At 38.7% G+C, this 27,841-nt stretch overlaps 2 protein-coding genes and 1 pseudogene across 5 annotated transcripts in view; 1 reads left to right on the forward strand and 2 right to left on the reverse strand.

The window, feature by feature from the left end:
• Window positions 1–27,841, reverse strand: part of LOC125779273 (uncharacterized) — an 854,525-nt gene that overhangs the window by 442,767 nt on the left and 383,917 nt on the right. The window contains exon 2 of one of the 2 annotated variants that reach the window (XM_049460380.1): window positions 27,336–27,430. The exons of the other annotated variant lie outside the window; for it this stretch is intronic. The gene's annotated coding sequence lies outside the window, so the exon portion shown is untranslated. Of the gene's footprint in view, window positions 1–27,335; window positions 27,431–27,841 lie in introns of those variants that run through there. 2 annotated transcript variants of the gene reach the window in all.
• On the forward strand, window positions 140–27,466 carry LOC125779404 (uncharacterized). 3 transcript variants are annotated; one of them, XM_049460754.1, is made up of 4 exons: window positions 140–2,213; window positions 2,287–2,603; window positions 2,673–2,775; window positions 3,296–4,079. In XM_049460754.1, exon 1 carries the CDS (start codon window positions 380–382, stop codon window positions 1,319–1,321), a length of 942 nt encoding a protein of 313 aa, XP_049316711.1. In that variant the 5' UTR covers window positions 140–379; the 3' UTR covers window positions 1,322–2,213; window positions 2,287–2,603; window positions 2,673–2,775; window positions 3,296–4,079. The 3 variants fall into 3 exon arrangements, with proteins under 3 accessions (XP_049316711.1, XP_049316710.1, XP_049316712.1); XM_049460753.1 differs by having other exon boundaries at window positions 140–2,603; XM_049460755.1 differs by lacking the exons at window positions 2,287–2,603; window positions 2,673–2,775; window positions 3,296–4,079 and adding an exon at window positions 27,344–27,466 and having other exon boundaries at window positions 140–1,705.
• LOC125779874 (small nucleolar RNA U3) lies at window positions 11,603–11,732 on the reverse strand (annotated as a pseudogene).

The following is a 27,841-nucleotide window of genomic DNA, read 5'->3' on the forward strand; positions in this document are numbered from 1 at the left end:
TTGTGATAGACGGAAGACACGTCTCCAGTGTTTTAGATGTGCGTGAATTATGAAAACAATTTTATACGACCGGCTCTTTAGAGTGTCAGAAAAATGTGTCTTTATTTCAACGATTTTCTTGCTTTTATAGTTTTACAAAAATGCTTATCTTCTAATTTACAAAAATTCTTATCTGTTGGAAAAATCCACAGTGCTGCTTATCCTTTATTACTATCATGTTATAGTTTTACAAAAATGCTTATCTTCTAATTTACAAAAATTCTTATCTGTGGGAGAATTCCACAGTGCTGCTTATCCTTTATTTGCATTCAATATTTATTTAGGATCAGTGTTTCTTCTCATATTCTAATTTTACACATCTTCTGGTTTTCTTAAATAGATGTATTTTCTTATCTACCAGACTATCTTCACACCATCTGTGTTTGCTGTTGTTCTTGGGTTAGCATGGGATGTAACTCGTGCGCTCCGAGGTCCTAACATCGACTCGGACCACTATCTTGTTGCAGCTAAGATTCGCACCCGCCTCTGTGCAGCAAAAAACGCACGCCAACAAACACAAGGAAGGTTCGACGTCGAGAAGCTGCAATCACAACATACAGCCGAACGATTCTCTACTCGGCTTGCACTCCTGCTCTCGGAGAGCACTCGTCAACAACTCGGTACAGCTGCAACCGAAACCATTGGTTTTCGGAAAGTGCAAAGGAACAGCTGGTACGACGAGGAGTGCCGTGTCGCAGCGGAGAGAAAACAGGCTGCCTACCACGCAACGTTACGATCGACCACAACACGTGCGGGATGGGACAGATACCGAGAGTTGAAGAGGGAAGCGAGACGCATTTGCAGACAGAAGAAGAAAGAGACCGAAATGCGTGAGTACGAACAGCTCGATAAGCTGGCCGACAGGGGTAATGCTCGAAAATTCTACGAAAAGATGCGGCGACTTACAGAAGGTTTCAAGACCGGAGCATATTCCTGTAGAACCCCCCAAGGTGATCTAGTTACCGATGCCCAGAGCATACTTAGATTATGGAGGGAACACTTCTCCAACCTGCTGAATGGCAGTGACAGCACCACACCGGGAGAAGGCGAACTCGATTCCCCAATCGATGACGATGGAGCAGACGTTCCATTGCCCGATCGTGAAGAAGTTCGAATAGCAATTGCCCGCCTGAAAAACAACAAAGCGGCAGGAGCCGATGGATTGCCGGCCGAGCTATTCAAACAGTGTGACTTCAGACCTGGTAAATCAACAACCGACCAGATATTTACCATGCGCCAAATCTCTCACTCACTGTTGACAGTCATAACTTTGAAGTTGTAGATAATTTCGTCTATCTTGGAACCAGCATAAACACCACCAACAATGTCAGCCTAGAAATCCAACGCAGGATAACTCTTGCTAACAGGTGCTACTTCGGACTAGGTAGGCAATTGAGAAGCAAAGTCCTCTCTCGACCAACAAAAACCAAACTCTATAAGTCACTCATAATTCCCGTCCTGCTATATGGTGCAGAGGCCTGGACGATGTCAACAACAGATGAGTCGACGTTGCGAGTTTTCGAGAGAAAAGTTCTGCGAAAGTTTTATGGTCCTTTGCGCGTTGGCCACGGCGAATATCGCATTCGATGGAACGATGAGCTGTACGAGATATACGACGACATTGACATAGTTCAGCGAATTAAAAGACAGCGGCTACGCTGTCTAGGTCATGCTGTCCGGATGGACGAAAACACTCCAGCTCTGAAAGTATTCGACGCAGTACCCGCCGCGGGAAGCAGAGGAAGAGGAAGACCTCCACTCCGTTGGAAGGACCAAGTGGAGAAGGACCTGGCCTCGCTTGGAATATCCAATTGGCGCCACGTAGCGAAAAGAAGAAACGACTGGCGCGCTGTTGTTGACTCGGCTATAATCGCATAAGCGGTGGCCACGCCATTTAAGAAGAAGAAGAAAGAACAACTTAGGAGCGGCAGTATCATTACGAAATGCTCTGCAAGCAGCATCATGAGTTGTAACGAAGGAAGCTTGGTCGGAGTTGACAAGCCCTCAAGGGCTGCAAATGTTGTGGTCGGAGTTAGCAGAAATATTAGATAATTAAGACGGCCACGCGATTAGCAATCAGATGAAAGAAGATAAATTTAAAAGTGTATGTGTGTGATTTATTAAAAACTAATATGTTTTTCCACTCACAGTCGTTAACCCACTGGAAACAGCAGGTTCGTCACCGAGCGAATTAAGAATAATCTTTAGGTATTCTATAAAAATATATTTTCCTTGGATTCCTTTAAGGTTTCTTTATTTTAAATATATGTATATAAGTTTACACCATGAACAATATACTACCGGCCAGAGATAATGAGATGTCCAACTCCTCTCTCACTGGAAGTGTGAGAACAATTGTTAAACGTCAAAACCACCTAAACTTTGACAGTTGACTGGATTGAGGAGGTTTTGACGTTTAGCAATTGGAAACGAGCGATGGCCAGATTGAAATCCCGCCAAATTCTTATTCGAATGGAGACTTTTTTCATTTTTTTTTGTCTCCATTTCTAACGGCCATTAGTTCGAAGAATAGGGAAAGCGCAACAGCACGTAAATTGAAAGATGTGAGTATATTTTAACTTTTATTAAATAAACTTGCATTTATTTAATACTTTTTTTTATTTATTTTGCAGATAAAATGCCGAAAACAACCAGCAAATGGAGGAAGTGTATTGTTGGCTGCAACGAGGGAGGAATAACATTTGGATTTCCAAACAGTGGAACGGACCTCGAACGGTGAGTGAAAAACATTAAATAGTGCAAAAAGTGTTTGTGTTTGTTAAATATTTGTGAAAATGAGAATGTGCAATGAAAATAGTAATTTTGGATAATTAAATCGAATTTCCGTGTGTTTTTAAATGTGACGTGCTGAACAAGTAGAGCGCGACAGACTGCAAGCAACATCTGTCAAATATTAAAATACACACGTTCTTATGGACACAGTTATGTAGTCGTGCAGCTGCCTCAATAACTGTGTCCTTAAGAACATGTGTATTTTAATATTTGACAAATGTCGCTTGCAGTCTGTCGCGCTCTACTTGTTCAGAGCGTAACTGTCAATTTATTGCCATTGCCGTTAATTAATTAAATAAATTATTTTAAAGTAACAATTTATAATTGAATATTTATGATAGTTATAAAAAGTCGTACTTTAAATATTCATTAAATATACACTTTTTGCACTATTATTATTATTATTACACATATTTTATAATTAAATTTTTACCTTTGTATTCTATTTTGTTTCTTTTAATAGGCGTAAATGTTGGCTCAACCGTTTAGGTGTTTCCGATGAAACACCTAAAAATATTTTTGCTTGTGAGCGGCATTTTTCGGCAAAAATGCGCCTTGAAAAACGATTGCGTTCGGGGGCCGTTCCCGATATAAATTTAAAAGTTGAGCCTACATTTCACGTCCCAAATTCGGAATTAAAAAATACAATTTTATTGGGTCTAGAAGATTTTGCTCCCCAAGTTGAAGAAGCTGTCTCAAATGCACAAAATGCATCGAGGCAGCTTTTTCCAAGTATTCAAAATGAAATTGAAGATGGAATTTTAGAGCCTCTTCCATTTTTTGAGGAGGATGTATCTTTTAATATTGATAAGGCCGCGCAAACAGGTAGGGGTCTGACCGCAGGAACAGAAAGGAATAAGAAATTGAGGGAAGAGAATAGGGTTTTGAAAATAAAGTTAGATGAAAAAGAGCAGGAAAATAGAAGTTTAAAGGCCCAGTTAGTTGAAATGGCCGCAGAATTAGAAAGATGTAGGGAACAGCTAAGGAATAGCTCTTTGAGGGAACAGTCAGACCCTCTTTCTTTAGTTTGTAGCAAAGTTCCTCCTCAGTTAGGTGCTTGCATTAGGAGTAGTTTTATTAATAGTAATCGCCGTACCCATGGTCGGCGATATGACAATTTTTTGAAAACGATAGCTTTGGGTGTATTTTTTCTATCGCCAGTTGCTTATCGGCATTTAAAGCACCAATTAGATTTTCCATCCGAAAGTACTTTGGAAAACTTTGTTACAGACTGGCCCCGTCTCCCAGGTTGCACCCAAAGTAGCATAAAATCGTTAGAGATTAGGAGTAGGGGATTCACTTTCGAACAAAAGTTCGTGTCGGTTTCATGTGATGAGATGTCACTGAAATGTCATTTGCAGTATGATAGGAAATTGGATAGGGTGATAGGTATTGAGGATTATGGCGATGAAAATCGCACTTCTAGATTAGCAACTACTGCAATGACTATAATGGTGCAAGGTATAGGTGGAGAGCCTTGGTCCCACCCATTGGCTTATTTTTTCGTTAAAGGTTCCTGCAAAGGGGATGTCCTCAAGAAATACATTCTTGAAGCCATTACCCAACTGCAAAATATAGGACTAACTCCTTGCCATTTTGTTTGCGACCAGGGCACCAATTTTCAGAATTTCGCTAATTTGTTAGGTGTTTCAGCGTCACAGCCTTTTTTAATGTTAATGGCAAGGAAGTGTATTTTTTTTACGATAGCCCCCATTTGATAAAAAGTAGTCGTAACTGTTTACAAAATTTAAAAAATACGGTTTTTTTTTTAAATAGTCGGGTAAGTTGGTCGGATATTGTTCATTTTTATGAAACCGACTCTAAGTCGAGTTATCGGTGTGCGCATAAATTAACCGATGCTCATATTTATCCAAATACCTTCCAAAAGATGAAGGTTAAATTCGCGTCTCAAGTATTGAGTAATACGGTCGCTTCTGGTATGTTGTCCCTATATAGCTCAGGAGCCTTAAGCTCGAATAGTAGGAGCTTTATTAATACCGCGGAATTCGTTTCGTTTTTTAATAAATTATTTGGTATTTTGAATAGCAGTTTCGTTGAGGCTGTTGTACCCACTAAAAAAGTGTTTGTAGGTTCCCCTGAACAGTTAGAGTTTTTAAATGAGGCAGAACAAGTTTTAAATACTATTCGCGTCGTAGACGATTTAGAAAGCAACACAACTAATAATTTTGGTTTTATAAAGGGGTGGGTGTTAAATATTAACAGTTTAAGACGATTGTGGCGATTTTTGTCACACTCAGGTTTTCCGTACTTGAAGACGAGACGACTATGTCAGGACAGTTTAGAACATTTTTTTGGGCAGATTCGAAGCAGAGGAGGTACTAGAGTAACGCCCTATATGTTCTCTAGTTTGTTTAGGAAATCGTGGGGCTTACGTTACGTAAACGTCGTAACAAAAGGAAACTGTGAGCTGCCTTTAGAACCTGATGCTACAATAATTTCGGAACATAGTAATAATGTTCTACTTAATGTGTGTAATGATTCACTATTGAATGACCTTTCTTGGCAGGATTTTACCACGGCCTGAACACTCTCTCCTTAGTTCAATCGCATTAGATAGTAGTTTAGAAATTAATTTTTTGAAAGAAAATGCGTTTAACTACTTTTGCGGCTATTTTTATTTAAAAATTTTCAAACTACACACATGTTCCTTGCTTTACCATATTTAGGAGATGAAATTCCTTCGGACGAATTCATCTACATGCATCAAAACCAAATAGACAAATGCAACTTAGTCAAGCCGCCTGAGGATTTTATTGCATTTGTAAAAATTTTGGAAACAAGATTTTTAGAAGAATTCGACAGTAATTGTCATAAAATAGGATTAGGAGATATTCTTTTTAATAAAATGAAAGATGTTAGGCCCTTTTTGTGTTGCGATAATTGTGACCCTTTTTATTAGAATTAGAATATATTTTTTAACTAAATTTTTAAATAAAGACCTTTCTGTCCCTAATTTTAAAAATAAAATTTTGTGTGTTTCACACCTATAGGTTTCAATTTTTTTTTTATTTTTTAGTGGTTACAATAAGCGAACTTAAACTTACGACAGAAAATAAAAAAGTAAAAATTTTGTAAACAGTTAGGATAAAGAGGCTCTAAAATAAGAAAGCATTTTTTTTTTTAAGGAAAATTAAGATTTGGGATGTAAATGTAGGCATTTGTATATATGTAAATAACTATATTGTGATATTTTTATATATTTTTTATATGAATTGTTAATGTTTTGTTTTATTCGTTACTAGCAAATACCCGGCGTACTTTGTTACGCCGCAAAAACTGAAACGATGAGGGTATTGGAAAGAGTTTAATGTAGTTTAAAATGCAAATAAAAGAATACCTTTATTCGTACATGTAAACACACATACATGAGTATAATGTGTATCTTATGTTAGACTTACAAATATTTACTACCCATATTTGAATTAATTGCAAACACTTTCAAATTCATTAACGTTATAAATAATTTGTTTATTAAATTTTTTTTTACAGAAAAATTAAAAATAGATAACAAAAAGGTAACAATTCAAAACTCTTACTTAAAATAAATAGGATTGTATAGAGTAAATATTAATTCAAGATATGAAATAAGGTATACTATAATTGATGTATTTTGGAACAATAACCAAAAAGGATATATTTTAATTATTAAAAACTTTAGTGAATACAACATTTTTTGTTTTATTTCCATTGCCAGAAATGAAAACAGTTTGTTTTGCGGGGAACCAATTCGTGACAGCCACATACATATAACTGACCGTGAGAAAATACTTCGTTTCGAAGATCTATGCCAACAGTATTAAATGTTTGCCCTTGGGACTTATTAATGGTAATCGCAAAACACGTCTTAACGGGGAACTGTACTCTTTTGAAACTAAATGGAAGATCTGTAGGTATCATTGGTATCCGAGGGATCATTGTGCTTTCGCCTGCTGCAGGTTCGGTTAAAATGTTTGCTTGAATGATATTAGGCATCAAGTGCGTTATCTTCAGTCGAGTGCCATTACATAAATTGGGAGGCTTAAGATTTCGTAGAAGGATTATTGGCGTACCAATTTTAAGTTCTAGTTGAAATGGAGGTAGTCCCGAGGGATTAAGAGAGTTAAGAAACTCCGTTGGATAGTGAACAACGTCTCCTTCATCTGTCACTGTGTCAAAAGAATTGTAAATTTTATATTCTGATAATATTCTTTGACAAACGGCTTTGTTGATTTCGTCTGCAGCGGAATTCGTCGAAGTAATTATAGCTCACTCATATAACCACTTAGAATCTTTGTGGTGCAAATTAATAATATCTGGATACACGTTATTAATAAGTTGGTCAACTGTTCTAACACAGGTTCCTGCAATATCTGGCATTGTTACATAACTATCTTTGGTGAGAGATTTGCAACCGTTACCTATTTTAAGTAGGAACTCTGCAAACCGATTGGATGGTCCAGCTCCACAAAGATTTATTCGCATATTGGCAGTCAATTTAAATTTTGGTGTTGCGTTCGGCGCTGGCAATAAACTCCCAATAACGTGGTAAACTTGTCCATGTATTTTAAACGTTGGCATGAAATTACCCTCCCTAATTTCATTACCACCAAACGAAGTCACAACCATTGCATTTTCTTATATTTTTTTTTAAGTGACAGGACGACTGATGCTCACCTCAAAGCAGCGCTTTGATTGTCAGCGAAGGCTCACCTATATGTCTCACTTGCATGTCTCTTGCTACAACACAAACCTGGTGCCTCTTTCACCCACTTTTTAGCCTTACAAAAATTGCAAATGCCATTCATTCGACCAATGAATAAAAGGGAATGGTCCAAATAATTACAATCCTGTCTATAGTTAAACGCTGATTTGAAAGCAATCGCCCCTTGTCTATTCTGCATCATTTGCAACCTTACATTCTCTACGCGATTTGCACTCTCGTCGACCGTCTCATTTCATCTTAGCTGAATTTGCCGTCTATTTGATGAGGATCTAAATAATTGAGATTTTGCTTTTGGCATCTCTGAAAGCTTTTATTGTAAAAACCCTATATTTATTATTAACCAAATTAGTTTCGCTTAAATCTAATCTTTACCTTTTGATTTAAAGACAATAAATTTCCAATTTTACTCTACCATTTGCAGAATACGATCATAAATACAATAAAGTTAGAAGAAACCAGCAAGTATTTCGCAGACACACATGAAAACCACATTACATCTTAATATTTGATTTTATTGGTTTTTGGATGTTCCTTACGGAGAGCGTTCTGTTTTTATTTTCAATGTGCTTTGTTACAAAAAAGTACAAAGACAATAAGAAAAGTAATTCAAGCAACGGTGCGTTGCTGCAAAATAAGTAGCTGTAAAACAGAATAAATATAGTTGACACTGTATTTACATAACTACATACATGCATACATACGGCAATTTATGCGAGCATTTGATTGTGCTGTTTAGCGTTATTTCACTTGTTCTGCGATCATTTATATATGCAAACTTTTTTGCTTTGTACTTTACTTCAATAAGTTATGTAGAAAAGATGTGAGAGATGGAAGAGAGAGTGCATACATATGTACATATGTATGTACTTTACTTCATTACGTTATGCTGGAAAAGATGTGCAGAGATGGAAGAGAGAGAGAGTGCGTGCCGCAAACGATAAAGGGCACACGCACACACACAAAGCGCGCTTCGCTGTAGACTGCGTTTGGTGAACGAAAAACCTTATGCTTGCAATATTTTTGGTTTTTCAAAAACTTCAACCCGAAAGAAAAAGGATTTGATTTCGGAAAATTAAAAAAAAAAGTATACCACTCGCGAGCCTAGAGCAAATGCTTTATTTAAAAAAAAAAATTATAAAAATCGCTTCAGAACTTTAGGAGATTAGCCGTTACAAACATTTTTCATATAAGCGATTTTATATAATTAGTATAGATATGTATAATTTTATCGTTTTGTTGATTTATGTAAATAAATTTATTAAAGGGTGATATAGGCCTATAGGGGAACCGAGCACCCAAAACTAACTTCGGTAACGCGCCGCTTTGCATACCTCCTGGGTGGCGTGGAAAGTGCAATTGGGCATTTTAATTTAAATGCCCAAAAATTCTTATTTTGTTCGATCTGGCCACAATGGAAAATGTTATAAAAAACGCTTATTTTGAGGCGCTCTCACACTGGAATAAGTTGGGCATCCCATTATTCCTGCTACCGGCTATGCCTAAGATTATATTTAAACTGAGAACAAGTGTTGTATGCGCGTCACTCTTTTATAGCAGTGCAGTCAACTCGTGTCGGCTTCTGATTGGCTAATTCCGGTGGCGTGGCATCTTGGATAATGTCATGCTTGTTGCTGTTGGTCACGTGGTGGCTGTACATCAGTGGTCGGCATTTCTTAGCACAATTGTGCAAACTAACTTCACACGTACGCTTACGCTCTATCGTTCAGTCGTTGTCGATAGGGATGTCGGAAATGGAATAAAGTATCGATATATATTGTATCGATAATTTATGAATATATCAATATCGACATTGATATTTTTATTTAAAAATATCGATATATCGATGTATCGGTATGATATGAAAAAAAATATTTGGTCTAATTTACTTTAATCATCTTACCTTACTAGATAAATATTAACCAATAGACATAATTTTTAATAAATCAAGAACAACAATTAAAACATTAATTATTTATTAATCAAACCAATATTTATCTGATACAGACATAAGAAAAACTCTTTGATTTACGTGCTCGGCTGTAAGCCGACTTCTGTTATTGGGTACTGCGAGATTCACAGCAGATGCCACTCTCTCCGAGGAAACCGAGGACGCAGGCGATATCAAATACTTTAGAGCAATGTCGGAAAGGACTGGAGTAAAATGACGAAAATCAAACCAGAATTTTGTTTGATTCTCTTTTCTGGGTATTATAGGTTGATCTAGATATTGCTTTAGTTCGCTAGGCATACCATCACTGGTTGAAGTTGAAAGTAAAGAGTTTGTTGAAGCTGCAGCAATATCTATCATAATTTTTTCATGTCCGGACCACAACGACGGCGAAGATTTAGGAATTATGGTAGTGCGAGTGGGTCTGAGTTCAGGCGAAAGTTGTCCTCTACGCCTATGTTCTAAACGTATTTCTTTTGACAGTTCGGTTATTGCAGTAAAAATGAAGATTACTTTAATTAAAGCCAACACTTGTACTTATTATTTATTGAAGCTAATTTTTGAACACTTGCACTCTTCTTGGTGTCTGAACAATAAGTGACGCTTCTAGAAACTACGAATTAAGTATTCAGTTGAAACTGTGAATTTCTAAGAAGAATAATTGACGAACAGTATGCCCACAATTTTTTTGTAAAAAACGCGGGAAAAGATGTTTTCTTTTTCTCCTCTTTCGCTGTTGAGTGAAGTTGGGGCGGTTGATATTCCTCTGCATTACGCTTCTATTACTTTATGTAATTTGTGGGAGTTTGGATTAAACAGTTAGTATAAAAAAGGTTTTAGAATTTTTTGATCATAAAAATATCGTTTTTATTTAATTTGTCGCGGACCCCCCCCCCCCCCCCCCCCACAATATTACACTCCCACACCACACACATTACATACACCACATCGTCATTCACCACCATATCTTAATTACACACCACATCATCATTACATTCCACATCACACGCTCACAAATAATACAACATCACGATTTCAACATACCAAAAAAGGTGCGTGGAGTCCCTACGCGCGGATGAAGTTATACTTCTTAGTGATATTCAGAAATGCATATCATTTTGTATGAAAGAAAACTAGAAAACTTAAATTCACATTTTATAAATTTATTATGCACATAAAATGAAGAATAAAGCAAAGTCTAAATGAATGAATTTTGACTCAGAAAGTAGTTCCGTCTCTTCGTTGCGGAAGAGAATATGCAGCGTAATCATCTCTCTTTTGTTCTTCGCCAATTTGGCTGCCGGATTGACTTGTGAAGATCAATTTTTTGTTGGTGACATATTCATATGTGTACGCATATGTATGTTTGTATGCTTGTGATTTATTTGTTCGGCAATGTATGCAAATATATGTACATATAAGTATATATGAATGTATGAACATGCAAGTCAATGCGCGCACATGCGTATACATACACTCATATGAGCATGTGCAGATACACAAGATAGGATAGAAGATGTATGCCTTTTAACATCGTATACTATACAAATAAATATTTTTCTTACTAATAGAAATTAAAATAAAGAAAAATATTTATTTTTATAGTATACGATGTTAAAAGCAAAAAATTAAAAATTTATTCTGTCGGGATTCGAACCTGGGACCTGTGTTAGCATCTTGACCTTCCAAGCGCTTACCACCAACACCACCATTGACAATTAGGTTGCCCTGACTTAAGTATGATTTGGTTATGAATGCAAGAAACATACGATGGTTCTAATAATTTTGTTTAAGTATAGAAATATACATACTTTGTAGAACATTTGCTTTCGCAATAAATTTATCACAGCAATACATATGCATAATATGTATATACATATACATAACATTGCTGTGATGCCCTGAGAAGTATAGTCTTAATAAATTTATTATTAATTTTTTGCTTACTAATTAGAAATTAAATTTATCACAGCAATATTATGTATATGTTTATGTATATTGCTGTGATAAATTTATTTTCTATTAGTAAGAAAAAAATATTTATTAGTATAGATTTCCAAAAGCACAGAAATGATTCTGTGAATTTATTCATTAAAATCGCCACTCAGAAGTCATTATATCTCTTGTAAGCGAGCGATTTTCTTAAATCTCACGCTCCCAGATAAAACCATATACCTCGTCCTCGTGGGTCAGTTTCAAAAACCACAGAAATGATTTTGTGTGATTCTGAAAGGCCAACGCAGAGTATTTCAACCAAAACATACGTAAAATAGTTGAGAATTCGCAGAAATGAAAGACAAACGAAAGAAAAAGAAGTATAACTTCAATAATGCACAAGCATACAAACATACATATGCGCACACATGTGAATATGTCACCAACCAAAAATTGAAACATTGTTCTACAAAAACAACAACAGCATAAGCATGGAACATTGTGTTGTGTTGTTGTGTCGGCCGAGCTGTGCCGAAAGAAACGAACAAACGATCGCCGATTGTCACAGCTTCGCTTGCTGCTCGCACATCTTCGCAGACAAGGTTGCGTTACATTCATATGGATGGAGCGAGGTTGCGCAACTTTTATATGGAAGGTTGCGCAACCAGAATCTATCGCAACCTTTTCCGGCGTCGTATAAGAAGTATAACTTCAAAAAAAAGGAACAAAAGGGACGGACGGACAAGGCGCCAGCCTCCTTCGCTTGACCGATTAGAATTAGAATTAGAATTATTAAATGAGGTAATGCACCGCGACCTAGGGTCTATTGTGCCCTCTCCTATATCACATGACCTCACAGAGCCCAAGCAGCCTGAATAGTTCCAGGAGTTTGCTGGGCTCAAGCGAGGTTATGTGATCCCTGCTGATATACACTGAATCCAGGGCCTTAAGCCTTTTCCCACAGATTGCTGTGCAATCCTGGATAAGGTGTGCTGGTGTCTCCTGTTCCAGGTCGCAGAACCGGCAGTTGGCACCGGAGACCATGCCCATGTTGGACAGGTGCTTCTTGAGTTTACAGTGGCCGGTGTATATTGCGACGAGGAGACGGAATTTCTCACGAGGTAGGTTAATTAATGCTTTAAACCTGGAGAGGTTATACCCTCCCATGAGCAGCTTAGCGTGGCGCATACCTGCTGCCTGCCGCCAGTGCCGCTCTCTATCCTCTCTTTCCTCCGTGCGGAGCAGCTCCTTGAGAGTGTGGGGTCCTACCGCTATATATGGCTCTGGTCCCAACATCTTGGATGCTGCTGCCGTGCGGGCCAGCTCGTCGGCCTTCTCATTACCTTCTACTCCCTTGTGCCCTGGTACCCAGATTAGATGTACCCGATTGCACAGGGACAGGCGGTTTAGCCTTTCTATACATTCCTCGACTAAAAGCGATTTGGTCTCGTATGATAGAATCGCCTTTAGTGCCGCTTGACTATCACTGAGAATAGCTATGCGCTGGTTGCGATAGTTGCGGCTGAGGTTGACTTCCGCGCACTGACTGATGGCAAAAACTTCAGCCTGGAAGATACTTGGGAAGCTGCCCATAGGTATGGACAGCTTAGTACGCGGTCCCGCAATACCTGCCCCAATACCTTCCGGTGTTTTTGAGCCATCAGTGTACCACTGAATGGTACTGTCTTCCAGTAGCTTCTCCAGAGTGGAATCATTCCACTCCATCTTGCTGCCTAGAGTTACTTTAAATTTCTTTATGAGATTAATTTTCTTTGTTGTGCCATCTCGTGGGAGGAGGGCCAGCGGTGTGCTTTCCGCTAGGGCGTCCATCTGTTTAGAGGACATGATCTTCCCTCTTCCATAGCCTTCTGCTGACATTAGCAGCATGGTGTGCTTTGCTGCTAGCTTGATCACCTGATGAAGCGGTGTGAGCTCTAGTAAGACTTCCAGTGCCACCGTGGGGCATGTGCGCATTGCCCCCGAAGCACAGACACATGCAAGTCTTTGCAGCTTTGACAGTCTTCCTATCACCGAGGACTGCGCCGCTTTGGTGGCCCATATAACCGCTCCATAGGTGACGATAGGTCTTACTATCATGGTATACAGCCATCTAATGATGCTTGGCTTGCATCCCCATGATCTGCCGGCCAGGCGTCTACAAATCATAAGTGCTCTTGTTGCCTTGGATAGCGTTAGGTCCAAATGCCTGCTCCATCTTAGCTGTGAGTCTAAGGTGAGGCCAAGGAATTTGACCTCTTTAGACATTTCCACCTCTGTGCCTCCGATTGTAAGGGATCTCAGGCCCGGAAGAGATCTCCGCTTTGTGAATGGGATCACGGTGGTCTTTGCTGGGTTGATGTTTAGCCCTACCGTGGTGCACCATCCTTTCGCCAAGTTTAGGCCCCTTTGAACAATGTCACAGAGAGTGTTCACAAATCTGCCTCTCGCCATTATGACGATGTCGTCCGCATACCCTTGGCAGCGGATTCCATTGCTTGTGAGTAGCTCGAGTAGCTCGTCTACTATCAGGCTCCATAGCAGAGGGGATAGTACTCCGCCCTGTGGGCATCCCCTCGTGGTGCCAAGACGAATCTTACTTTCTCCCACCGTTGTTTCTGCTACCCTAGTGCGCAGAAGGGCTTCAATCCATCTGCGTATCGGGAGGGTTACATTCCTTCTCTCGAGTGCCTTGATCACGCTTGTGTGAGATGCATTATCAAAGGCACCCTCAATGTCTAGGAAGGCGCAAAGCGCTACCTCGCCATTGACTAGTGAATCCTGCAGTTCAGACGTGAGTTGGTACAGAGCAGTATTTGTGGATCTTCCCGCTCTGTACGCGTGTTGTCTGTCATGCAGGGGTGCGACCTTCAGCACCTTCGATCTTATGTGGTTGTCAATAACCTTTTCCATCCCCTTCAGAAAGAAGGAGGTCAGACTTATGGGCCGGAATGATTTGGCTACCGAATAGTCTCTTCTTCCTATCTTGGGGATGAAAATTACTCTAGCAATTCTCCATGGCTCGGGGATATACGACATCGCCAGACTGTCATCAGCCCTAGCAGGTGCGGTAGGAGAATGTCCATACCTTGCTGCAGAAGGGCCGGGAAGACGCCGTCCACTCCCGGTGACTTGTAGCTCGAAAAGGAGGCCAGTGCCCATCTGACTGAGTCTGCAGTGAACAGATTCCTTGCAGTCAGCCAGTCTGAGCGATCTGGCCTGCGCGTGACCGAAGCTGGGGTTGGGTCAACTTGAACTGTCTCCGGGAAGTGCGTTTGTAGGAGTGTTTCCGCCCTCTCCTCCGCGCTTGTCGTATAGGTCCCGTCCTGTCTTTTTAGGGATAACACTGTGTCCGTCTTACCCTTCGACATCGCCTTGTGCAGTCTTGCTGCCTCCGGGGTCGAGGAGACGCTCTCACAGAATTTCCTGAAACTGTTTGTCTTGGCAAGCCTAATCTCCTTATTGTAGATTGTTAGCTGCCGCTTATATTCTTCCCAGCTGCCCGTGCGCTTGGCTTTGTTAAACAGCTTGCGCACCCTAAGTCTAAGGGCGGAGAGTTTACTGGACCACCAGGGACAGCTTTGTTTACTGGTGGTCGTTTTCAGTGGACAGGCACAGTGGTAGGCGTCCATAATGGATTGGTTTATGGCGTTTAGCCTACTCTCCAGCCCAACTGTGGTGGACCTACCATCCGCCTGCTCCACTGCACTTAAGTTCCTGTTTAGATTTTCTTTAAAGAGACCCCAGTTTGTATTTCTCGGGGTACGGGTCGGAGGTCGACCGATACGAACTCGAAAGCATCGCCAACGTTCCTCCGCATATTCGCTTTTCCGTTGCATATTAATTTTTTCTTCCCATCCAAGGTAAGTGCCGCGAAAACCTTAAAGTGCTTATCTATTGACACATACGTATGTACGTGCTTAGAAACTCATCAATATTTACATGGTCCTTCGAGCCGTCCCGGACGGCACTAGTGGTGATATAAATTAAAAAATAAAAATAAAATAATATTTAAGAAAATTTTGTAACAAAAACGGTGGTGATTAAAGAAAAAAAATATATATGTATTAGGGTGTCCGTTATTTACCAAGTTGATTATTTTTGACGAGACGCCCCCTAAAATTTTAGTTTTCCATCTAAAAAAAAATTTCAGACCATAAAAAGCCCTTAATTTTCATAATAAACCTTGCCCCAAACACGATACATTTCCCATTGAAATTACATGGGATTTTGCCACTTTTTACAAATATTTTTTTTTCTCTGGAACTGTCTCGTTTATAGGACTAAAAAAGTCATATTCTTATACAGAATTGAATGCTCTACAAAAAACGTCCGGACAATTTTTCGACATACTCACCACTTTAAAAGTTATTCAAGGTTAAAGTTAACTTTTGGGTAACTTCTGGGTAATTTCTGGAATTTTCGAACTTTTACGGCAAATTGAATTTTTTTTTGTAAAATTCAATTGCTTATTCTAACAAATATATTATGCTTATAGTTTTAAGATAAAAAATAAGAAAAATTTGCGAATCGAATCAAATTGAAACCATTTGAGTACTCAGATTTCCTTTATGAAACATTCCTTAGTTACATGTGAATACTTTTTTTTATACTCGTATACAACTTGAATTACATATTTTTTTTTCTTCTTCACTTCTTGCTAAAATATTAACATATTCTTCGGCTAATTTTACAGCCCTCTCTGCTGAATCATTAACAACTCGCAATTTTTTTACAATTTCCAAGCCTCTCACATATTCTGGATCCTCTAACCACTCAGTACAACTTAATTGCAAAAATCTAGTATCAATATTAAATCTTTCGAAAAATTTTAAAGAATTTGAATTTATAAAATAATCAATAGTTTTATTTGTGAACCATTTAAAATCTTCCACATTAAAGATGAAACGTTTAGGAATCTCGAACTGTTCGCCTTTACTGACTTTTAAAGCCTTAACCATTTTTTTCTTGACGCTGAGAGATATATTTTTATCGCAAAATGATAAGGCCGCTGCTTCAGGACTCAAGTACCATAAATGGTTTCGAAATTTTTGAAGAATGGCATTAGACAAATCTTTATCTATCATTCTATAATTGTAAACAGATTTTATAAATTTAATATCTTGATTTGGTGCAGCTGCAGCTAAAGGCGCAGAGTACCAATAAGGTACGTAAATAAAAACAATAAATAATGAAATCTCGTACAAACTTTTTTCATCTTCAGCGCTTAATTTAATACTGTTCCGAAAGATGTATATTTTTAAACTGTAAATGGCTTTCGCCATCCATCGAGCACTATGAAAAGCCCCCGGTTTGTAAAATTTCGTTTTCTCAACTTCCATAGTTCCTAAAAATATTTTGCTTAATTCTAGTAGTTCTTTGTAGTCATCATCCTTTGCTAGGTGAACTATTTTTAAGCAATTCATCGATTTTCGAACTTGTTTCCGGTATTTTATCTTTTAACATTTTTTTAATCCGTTTTTTTGTAGAGGTTTATAATCTGTTTTGTTAATAGAATTCCACTGGCTTTGAAAATTCTTAATATCTTAGCTTGCTCGATTTGCGCGTTTATAGCGCCTGTCAAGTGTGTGATGGCTTCTTGTACTTGCTCCATACTGAGGCTCACCAGTTTTTACAATTTTTTCTATTGCTAATTGTTATAATCTTGCTCTTATTACAATTTATTTTAAATTGCTCAATACATAAATTTGATTACAAAAAGGTGAATAACTTAATTTTAATTCTTACAACAGTATCGGGAGTATCAGCTTCTGCATCCTGATTTCGGGCGGTCCACTTGTTCCTTTTTGAGGTGTTTTACTCCGCTACTTGGGAGTGGATGACGTCACAGTTCAGGCTTTGATTGTTGTCTTGGTGGTTTTGCACTTTTGTCTACACAATTGAATATGCTGCGAGAATAATTTTCTCAGTTGCACAGTTATTATTGTCGTATTAAAGTCACTTTGAGCACTTGGTGTTATGGCAGCTTTTCTACGTTGATTCCTTCTTGTTTAGGGGCAACAATAGTTTTTATTAATGCACAGTTTTGAGTCTCTGAGCACGTTTTTAGATAACAGCAGTTTTGTTAAGCTGCTTAGTTACTTACACGCGGATAACAGAAGTTTTATTAATGTGCGATTTGAGTTACTTTAAACACTTTGTTTAGATAACAGCAGTTTCCTAACGCTGTTTTTTTTTTCTGCTCGCGGGCAACAACAATTTTATCAATGCGCGATTTAGAGTTTTCTAACGCTGCTTTTTTCAACCGATAGAGACAATTTAAATTTGAAGTCTCGGGCGCCAGTTAATGGTTGCCACCAGATGACTAACAACACGCTGGTTTGAATGGTGAAGTTGAACTCAATTTTTTTTATTAAACACATTTCTTTTATACAAAATTTGCTTATTTACTATAAACTTACATATGTACGAATTCTTACTTACTAGTACTTATTTCTATATACTCTACTAGCAAATACCCGGCGTACTTTGTTACGCCGCAAAAACTGAAACGATGAGGGTATTGGAAAGAGTTTAATGTAGTTTAAAATGCAAATAAAAGAATACCTTTATTCGTACATGTAAACACACATACATGAGTATAATGTGTATCTTATGTTAGACTTACAAATATTTACTACCCATATTTGAATTAATTGCAAACACTTTCAAATTCATTAACGTTATAAATAATTTGTTTATTAAATTTTTTTTTACAGAAAAATTAAAAATAGATAACAAAAAGGTAACAATTCAAAACTCTTACTTAAAATAAATAGGATTGTATAGAGTAAATATTAATTCAAGATATGAAATAAGGTATACTATAATTGATGTATTTTGGAACAATAACCAAAAAGAATATATTTTAATTATTAAAAACTTTAGTGAATACAACATTTTTTGTTTTATTTCCATTGCCAGAAATGAAAACAGTTTGTTTTGCGGGGAACCAATTCGTGACAGAGCCACATACATATAACTGACCGTGAGAAAATACTTCGTTTCGAAGATCTATGCCAACAGTATTAAATGTTTGCCCTTGGGACTTATTAATGGTAATCGCAAAACACGTCTTAACGGGGAACTGTACTCTTTTGAAACTAAATGGAAGATCTGTAGGTATCATTGGTATCCGAGGGATCATTGTGCTTTCGCCTGCTGCAGGTTCGGTTAAAATGTTTGCTTGAATGATATTAGGCATCAAGTGCGTTATCTTCAGTCGAGTGCCATTACATAAATTGGGAGGCTTAAGATTTCGTAGAAGGATTATTGGCGTACCAATTTTAAGTTCTAGTTGAAATGGAGGTAGTCCCGAGGGATTAAGAGAGTTAAGAAACTCCGTTGGATAGTGAACAACGTCTCCTTCATCTGTCACTGTGTCAAAAGAATTGTAAATTTTATATTCTGATAATATTCTTTGACAAACGGCTTTGTTGATTTCGTCTGCAGCGGAATTCGTCGAAGTAATTATAGCTCACTCATATAACCACTTAGAATCTTTGTGGTGCAAATTAATAATATCTGGATACACGTTATTAATAAGTTGGTCAACTGTTCTAACACAGGTTCCTGCAATATCTGGCATTGTTACATAACTATCTTTGGTGACAGATTTGCAACCGTTACCTATTTTAAGTAGGAACTCTGCAAACCGATTGGATGGTCCAGCTCCACAAAGATTTATTCGCATATTGGCAGTCAATTTAAATTTTGGTGTTGCGTTCGGCGCTGGCAATAAACTCCCAATAACGTGGTAAACTTGTCCATGTATTTTAAACGTTGGCATGAAATTACCCTCCCTAATTTCATTACCACCAAACGAAGTCACAACCATTGCATTTTCTTTTATTATTAACCAAATTAGTTTCGCTTAAATCTAATCTTTACCTTTTGATTTAAAGACAACAAATTTCCAATTTTACTCTACCATTTGCAGAATACGATCATAAATACAATAAAGTTAGAAGAAACCAGCAAGTATTTCGCAGACACACATGAAAACCACATTACATCTTAATATTTGATTTTATTGGTTTTTGGATGTTCCTTACGGAGAGCGTTCTGTTTTTATTTTCAATGTGCTTTGTTACAAAAAAGTACAAAGACAATAAGAAAAGTAATTCAAGCAACGGTGCGTTGCTGCAAAATAAGTAGCTGTAAAACAGAATAAATATAGTTGACACTGTATTTACATAACTACATACATGCATACATACGGCAATTTATGCGAGCATTTGATTGTGCTGTTTAGCGTTATTTCACTTGTTCTGCGATCATTTATATATGCAAACTTTTTTGCTTTGTACTTTACTTCAATAAGTTATGTAGAAAAGATGTGAGAGATGGAAGAGAGAGTGCATACATATGTACATATGTATGTACTTTACTTCATTACGTTATGCTGGAAAAGATGTGCAGAGATGGAAGAGAGAGAGAGTGCGTGCCGCAAACGATAAAGGGCACACGCACACACACAAAGCGCGCTTCGCTGTAGACTGCGTTTGGTGAACGAAAAACCTTATGCTTGCAATATTTTTGGTTTTTCAAAAACTTCAACCCGAAAGAAAAAGGATTTGATTTCGGAAAATTAAAAAAAAAGTATACCACTCGCGAGCCTAGAGCAAATGCTTTATTTAAAAAAAAAAATTATAAAAATCGCTTCAGAACTTTAGGAGATTAGCCGTTACAAACATTTTTCATATAAGCGATTTTATATAATTAGTATAGATAATGATAAGTAAGCAATAATTATAGCGAAACAGCAAACCTCAGTTTGGTCAAGAAACGGCTTACATTACGGCGGCACGACTTCCGCTCTGGTTTAGTGCCGACGAAATGTGCTGTTGTTGTCATTTTTGGAAATTAACTTTAGTGAGCAATGATATTGTATATTTACGGAATAATGCTGAATTGAGTAATATCAGTATATTTTGCTGGCTACGACAACTTTGTTGTTGTACATTTTGTTAGCTATGCTAGCTGTGATAACTAGCATGATAGGAAGTTGCTGCTGTTAATATAAAATATGTCTGCTTGTATAGCTGTATTTGGTATTGGTGTTTTGCCTATTAGTTGCTTGACTGAATTTCTCTCGTATTTATTTTCAGTACAGTTGGTGCAATTTCTTGCTACTTTCTCCGTATGTTTTTTTAGTGTTGGCCAATAACATGTTTCTAGTATTTCTTTGTAGTTGTTTAATGCGTTTCTATGCGCTCTTTTATGTGTGAATTCTAGTATATTCTCTCTGTCGATTATTTCGGTTATGTCTTTTAGCTTAATTTGCGTGAATACTTTGAAATATGTAGAAAATATATTTGTTATCTTCCCTTTCAACTTATGCCATGTTTCCAAGTCTGTGTGAAAGGCTGTTACAATTTTTGGTTTCATTACTTGCTTCAGCGTTTCTATTAAGTATTCCTCGGTATTAAATTTTACTTTAAACCGTTCGTGTCGTGGGAATATAGTTGATGCAGTTTTCTCATTCGTTTCTGACGGTATTAATTCAACTTGTGTACGGAAAAAATTTAAGGGTTTTGCAATCATTTTAATGCATCTGAGTGCTGAAGACTTTGCGGAGTGGATTGATGTATCTGACATCGTATTTACTTGTCTAGATAGTGCATCTGCGACCACGTTCTCGTGTCCAGGTTTGTATTTTAATTTAGCACCATATTCCTCTATTAGGTTTTTCCATCTTTTGAATTTAGTGTTTGCATTTTTTTCTGATATCGAAAATATAAGTGAGTGGTGATCTGTGTAAATAGTCAGGTCGGCTATTCCGTACAGGTTCTTAGTTTCTGTAGTGCCCAAATTATGGCTAACATTTCCTTTTCATTTGTGGAATAGTTTTGTTCCATGGTTGTCAATGTTCTTTATACAAATGAAATTGGATTTCTACCCTGACTCAGTACTGATCCTATTGCGTGGTTACTGGTTAGATCGAATCCCTTTTCAAAGTCTGGCAGATATAGCTCTACCTTTTCTTTTAGTTTTTCTTTTATTTCTTCAATGGCCTTGAGTGCCTGTTCGTCTAATTTTAATTTCACATTATTATATTTATTCTTTGATATGCTCCCATTTTCTCCTTTTAGGTAAATTGTTAATGGCTTGCATATATGTGCGAAGTTCTTCACAAATTTCCTATAGTAGGAAGCTAATCCTAAAAATGAGCGTAGTTCTTTTAGTGCCTCCGGTGTTTTATACCTATCTATAGCATCTATTTTCCCTGGGTCTGCTGTAATCCTTCCGTTATTTATTATGTGTCCCAGAAATTCGGTTTTAGTTTGAAAAAAATTTGACTTTTCCTCGGAGATCTTCATATTAGCTGTATGTAGCGTCTGTACAATATTTGTGATATCCTTAATGTGTTGCTCTGGGTCAGCAGAGTAAATAAAGACATCATCGATATATACATATGCGCATTTTCCAATGTGTGGTCTCAGAATGTCATCTACACATCTTTGAAATGTGGCTGGAGCGTTCTTTAGGCCGAACGGTAGGCGAAGGAATTCATACTTTGCCCCATTGACTGAAAATGCAGTCTTTTCCCTATCTTATGGTTTGATCATAATTTGATGAAAGCCAGATTCTAAATCGAAAGTTGTAAAGTATCTTGCTTTACCTAAGTTTTGTAACGTCATAGTTATATCTGGAATAGGGTATCTGTCCGCTATGGTTTGTTTATTTAATTTTTGAAAATCTATAACCATATGTTTTTTTGGTTTTCCTTCTTCATCTATGCCCTTTTTTGATACCGTCCATATCGATGAGTTATATGGGCTTTTACTTTCTTTAATTATTTCGTTTTTTTAAAGTTTCTGTATTTCCTTTTCGACAAACTCCTGATCTGCATATAGATATGGGTATTGTCGCACCCAAATAGGTTCTTTGGATTCAGTCCTAATCTCTGCTTGTATTGTGGTGGTGAAAGGTAACAGTTCATTATTGTAATTATTCTCCATTAGTTCTTTGAATAAATTACTCTATAGGAGATACAACATATGAGAAAGAATGTTGTATCTCCTATAGAGTAATTTATTCGTTCCTTACTTTCTTCAGTAGTTTTTTCAAATGTTACTGAGTATTCAAATAAATATATTTTTGCTTTCATTTTTCTTAACGCGTTCTCTCCTAGTATTATATCAAACTATTTTAGTTCTTCTGCTTCAAAAAAATTTAAGTCAAATCTACTAGATTGATTTCTCTCTTGGGAGTAACTGTTGAACTCCCGTGTAGTGTGTTAAACTTAATAGGTTTATTTAATTTTATTCTTTCTGCAAATGGGTAATTTTTACTCACATAGTTACTAGTTGCACCTGAATCTATCAGTATATGCACGAATCTTCCATTAGGTGCAGTGCGTCTTAACGTCGGAAGACCGTGGTATCTTATTATAAAATGTTTCTGTCTATTATTATTTCTATAACTTACACTAGGTGCTTCATTGGTCGTCTTCTTTTGTGTCTCCCACTTGGTTAAGGCGTTGTGTTTTCCTCTGCTGCGAGTTTGACGTGTCTTCTCTGTCGCGCTTGAATTGGTTGCCGACTCTTTGGATGACTTGTCTAAACGGATTCTGTGTTTGCCTTGCTTCCTGATGAGTGTTGATGGGTGGTTGTGGATTGTATGGTTGTCGTCTAAATATTGTTGGAGAGGGGTCTACCTCCATTGGTTCCGTTGTTTCTTGTTGCATTTGAGGTTGTTGGTGATAAAAATTCTGCTGGAATTGCTGCTGTGTTTGCCACTGTTGATGGCTTCGCCGTTGTACCCTCGGTACGTGTTCCAGTTGGTGATAATGCGAATCATGCTGCATCGTTCTAGCTATCCTTGTGCTTCCATCAGATTGGTGCATGATCTTGAGTATAATGCATTCTTTGTTGCTGAACTACTCAATCCTGCGATAAATGTTCTCACTGCCTTTAATTGTATCTCTTTGGATAGAGCGCTGATCACATTTTCATTCTTGTGTGTCATCTCTATTTTGGATAATACTACGTTCAACGCTTGGTTTAACTGATCGTAGTATATATGTAGAGGTTTTCCTGCCTGTCTTATCCTCGGCGTATGAGTCGTCTAAGCGGTCTATGATTTCCTCGAAGTTTAATTTTGTGTTATTATTGATGAGAATTTGTGCGGCTCTTCCTGTAATTTTTCCCCTGAGCAAGATTAAGGCTTCGATGTATATATTCTGTCCCCTGAATGGTTTCACGTTTCCCATTAGATTTGTGGCCAGTTTTCTCCAGTTTCTATACTCATGGTAGTCTCCGCTGAAATTGTTTATTGCTGACTTGAAGAGTCCTAAATCAACTTCTTTCGGGTCTGAGTATGTGCAGACTTCGTCCTGTGCTTCTTCCACTGGTGCAGCGGTTATTTGAACTTCGGAGAATCTTGTCTGCAAGTCCATAACCATGGATTTAAGTGCCTGGATTTCCGCTTGTGTCTGTGCCATTTTTAGAAAATTTCTTCTATTGGACCACTTTTAATAAACTTGAATTTTGTTTTGAATTCGTCGTTATTTAAGTCGCGAAGGGTTTTATTCACTGAATCCTTTTGTTGACAGGTCCCTGCTCGGGCGCCAATTAAGAATAATCTTTTGTTATTCTATATAAATATATTTTCCTTGGATTCCTTCAAGGTTTCTTTATTTTAAATATATGTATATAAGTTTACACCATGAACAATATACTACCGGCTATGCCTAAGATTATAAAGGGTGATTTTTTAAGAGCTTGATAACTTTTTTTTAAAAAAAAACGCATAAAATTTGCAAAATCTCATCGGTTCTTTATTTGAAACGTTAGATTGGTTCATGACATTTACTTTTTGAAGATAATTTCATTTAAATGTTGACCGCGGCTGCGTCTTAGGTGGTCCATTCGGAAAGTCCAATTTTGGGCAACTTTTTCGAGCATTTCGGCCGGAATAGCCCGAATTTCTTCGGAAATGTTGTCTTCCAAAGCTGGAATAGTTGCTGGCTTATTTCTGTAGACTTTAGACTTGACGTAGCCCCACAAAAAATAGTCTAAAGGCGTTAAATCGCATGATCTTGGTGGCCAACTTACGGGTCCATTTCTTGAGATGAATTGTTGTCCGAAGTTTTCCCTCAAAATGGCCATAGAATCGCGAGCTGTGTGGCATGTAGCGCCATCTTGTTGAAACCACATGTCAACCAAGTTCAGTTCTTCCATTTTTGGCAACAAAAAGTTTGTTAGCATCGAACGATAGCGATCGCCATTCACCGTAACGTTGCGTCCAACAGCATCTTTGAAAAAATACGGTCCAATGATTCCACCAGCGTACAAACCACACCAAACAGTGCATTTTTCGGGATGCATGGGCAGTTCTTGAACGGCTTCTGGTTGCTCTTCACCCCAAATGCGGCAATTTTGCTTATTTACGTAGCCATTCAACCAGAAATGAGCCTCATCGCTGAACAAAATTTGTCGATAATAACACATTTCGAACCGAACACTGATTTTGGTAATAAAATTCAATGATTTGCAAGCGTTGCTCGTTAGTAAGGCTGTGTGCATGTCGGAGCTGCGATAAGCGATAAGAGCAGCGACAAGAGCATAGCGTCGAGTTATAGTTTTGTGTGGTGTGCATAACAAAGCTGCGATAAGAGCGTAAATTACATTTGCAATTTAAGTTTTGTATAGTGAACAGATGGAGTCATGTGGAGAAGCTCACGCATGTGAGGAAAGTTCTCTGAGCGCCATTCACTTGGGAGTGGCCAGAAACGATTCTTTTACATATGACTCAAGCAGCTCACGACTTCCGGTCTTTGACCAAGTATCCTCTGGGTAGCCTAAGAACATCCGTTTGAAGGCGAGCTAAAGTGAGAAGGCGAAATATCCCCTACATAGGGTTGTGCGCAGGGTTTGGGACCCGCCACGTAAAAAAACACCCCCAATGAAAAAGCAAACACAGCCTCGGATGAGAGACCCCCCTTTTGATGACGACCATGGCAAACGAAATAAGGACTATGATTTGAGGGTATGCACCTGGAATGTCCGGTCCCTTAATTGGGAAGGTGCCGCTGCCCAGCTGGTATATGTCCTCGTAAAGATAAAGGCTGGCATCACCGCCGTCCAAGAAATGCGATGGACGGGACAAGGACAGAGACGAGTAGGTCCTTGTGACATTTACTACAGTGGCCATATAAAGGACCGCAAGTTTGGTGTTGGATTCGTGGTGGGAGAGAGACTCCGTCGCCGAGTACTATCATTCACTGCGGTGAATGAACATCTAGCCACAATCCGCATCAAAGCGAGGTTCTTCAACATATCGCTGATTTGCGCCCACGCCCCGACGGAAGAGAAGGACGATGTGACCAAAGATGCCTTTTATGAGTGCTTGAAGCGCACTTATGAGAGATGCCCCCGCCAAGATGTCAAAATCGTGCTTGGCGACTTTAACGCCAGGGTGGGCAAAGAAGGTATCTTTGGCACTACGGTCGGTAAATTCAGCCTCGACGACGAAACATCCCCAAATGGGTTGAGGCTGATCGACTTCGCCGGGGCCCGAAATATGGTTATCTGTAGTACTAGATTCCAGCATAAGAAGATACATCAAGCTACCTGGCTGTCTCCGGATCGAAAAACCACCAACCAGATCGATCATGTTGTGATAGACGGAAGACACGTCTCCAGTGTTTTAGATGTGCGTGCGCTCCGAGGTCCTAACATCGACTCGGACCACTATATTGTTGCAACCAAAATTCGCACCCGCCTCTGTGCAGCAAAAAACGCACGCCAACAAACACAAGGAAGGTTCGACGTCGAGAAGCTGCAATCACAACAGACAGCCGAACGTTTTTCTACTCGGCTTGCACTCCTGCTCTCTGAGAGCACTCATCAACAATTCGGTATAAGGGAACTGTGGGACGGCATTTCAAACTCCTTACGTACAGCTGCAACTGAAACCATTGGTTTTCGGAAAGTGCAAAAGAACAGCTGGTACGACGAGGAGTGCCGTGTCGCAGCGGAGAGAAAACAGGCTGCCTACCTCGCAATGTTACGATCGACCACAACACGTGCGGGATGGGATAGATTTCGAGAGTTGAAGAGGGAAGCGAGACGCATTTGCAGACAGAAGAAGAAAGAGGCCGAAAAGCGTGAGTACGAACAGCTTGATAAGCTGGCCAACAGGGGTAGTGCTCGAAAATTCTACGAAAAAATGCGGCGTTCGATACCAAACGAGGTTTCAGACAAGGCGACTCCCTATCGTGCGACTTTTTCAATCTGCTGCTGGAGAAATTATTCGAGCTGCAGAACTGAATCGAGCAGGTACAATCTTTTATAAGAAGGTACAGCTGCTGGCGTATGCCGATGATATTGATATCATCGGTCTCAACACCCGCGCCGTTAGTTCTGCTTTCTCCAGACTGAACAAGGAAACAACGCAAATGGGTCTGGCAGTGAACGAGAGCAAGACGAAATATCTCCTGTCATCAAACAAACAGTCGTCGCACTCGCGACTTGGCTCTCACGTCACTGTTGACAGTCATAACTTTGAAGTTGTAGATAATTTCGTCTATCTTGGAACCAGCGTAAACACCACCAACAATGTCAGCCTAGAAATCCAACGCAGGATAACTCTTGCCAACAGGTGCTACTTCGGACTGAGTAGGCAATTGAGAAGCAAAGTCCTCTCTCGGCAGACAAAAACCAAACTCTATAAGTCTCTCATAATTCCCGTCCTGCTATATGGTGCATAGGCTTGGACGATGACAACAACCGATGAGTCGACGTTGCGAGTTTTCGAGAGAAAAGTTCTGCGAAAGATTTATGGTCCTTTGCGCGTTGGCCACGGCGAATAACGCATTCGATGGAACGATGAGCTGTACGAGATATACGACGACATTGACATAGTTCAGCGAATTAAAAGACAACGGCTACGCTGGCTAGGTCATGTTGTCCGGATGGATGAAAACACTCCAGCTCTGAAAGTATTCGACGCAGTACCCGCCGCGGGAAGCAGAGGAAGAGGAAGACCTCCACTCCGGTGGAAGGACCAAGTGGAGAAGGACCTGGCCTAGCTTGGAATATCCAATTGGCGTCATGTAGCGAAGAGAAGAAACGACTGGCGCGCTGTTGTTGACTCGGCTTTAATCGCGTAAGCGGTGTCTACGCCAGTAAAGAAGAAGATAGTGAACAGCTAAAAAAATGAGTGATTCTGAAGAAGAAAATACTTTGTTGTTGACATCTACTGCTGCATATTATCATATGCATAATACTAAGGGGACAAAACGCTCGTTTTCGGCGCATCCTATAAATCAAGAAAGGCCAAATTTCGGAGAATTTCATCATCTTTATTGTAGCTTGAGACAGGATCCAAAAAAGTTTTTCGAATACATGAGAATGCCATCGATTACATTCTGTCTCAAATTTCGGATCAACTGCAGC

The sequence above is a fragment of the Bactrocera dorsalis genome, chromosome 6 (assembly GCF_023373825.1).
Source record: "Bactrocera dorsalis isolate Fly_Bdor chromosome 6, ASM2337382v1, whole genome shotgun sequence".
In the NCBI taxonomy this organism is placed as follows: Eukaryota; Metazoa; Arthropoda; class Insecta; order Diptera; family Tephritidae; genus Bactrocera; species Bactrocera dorsalis.

Coding starts and splice junctions, on each gene's coding strand:
- LOC125779404 (XM_049460755.1), top strand. CDS start 380: ATGTATTTTCTTATCTACCAGACTATCTTCACACCATCTGTGTTTGCT.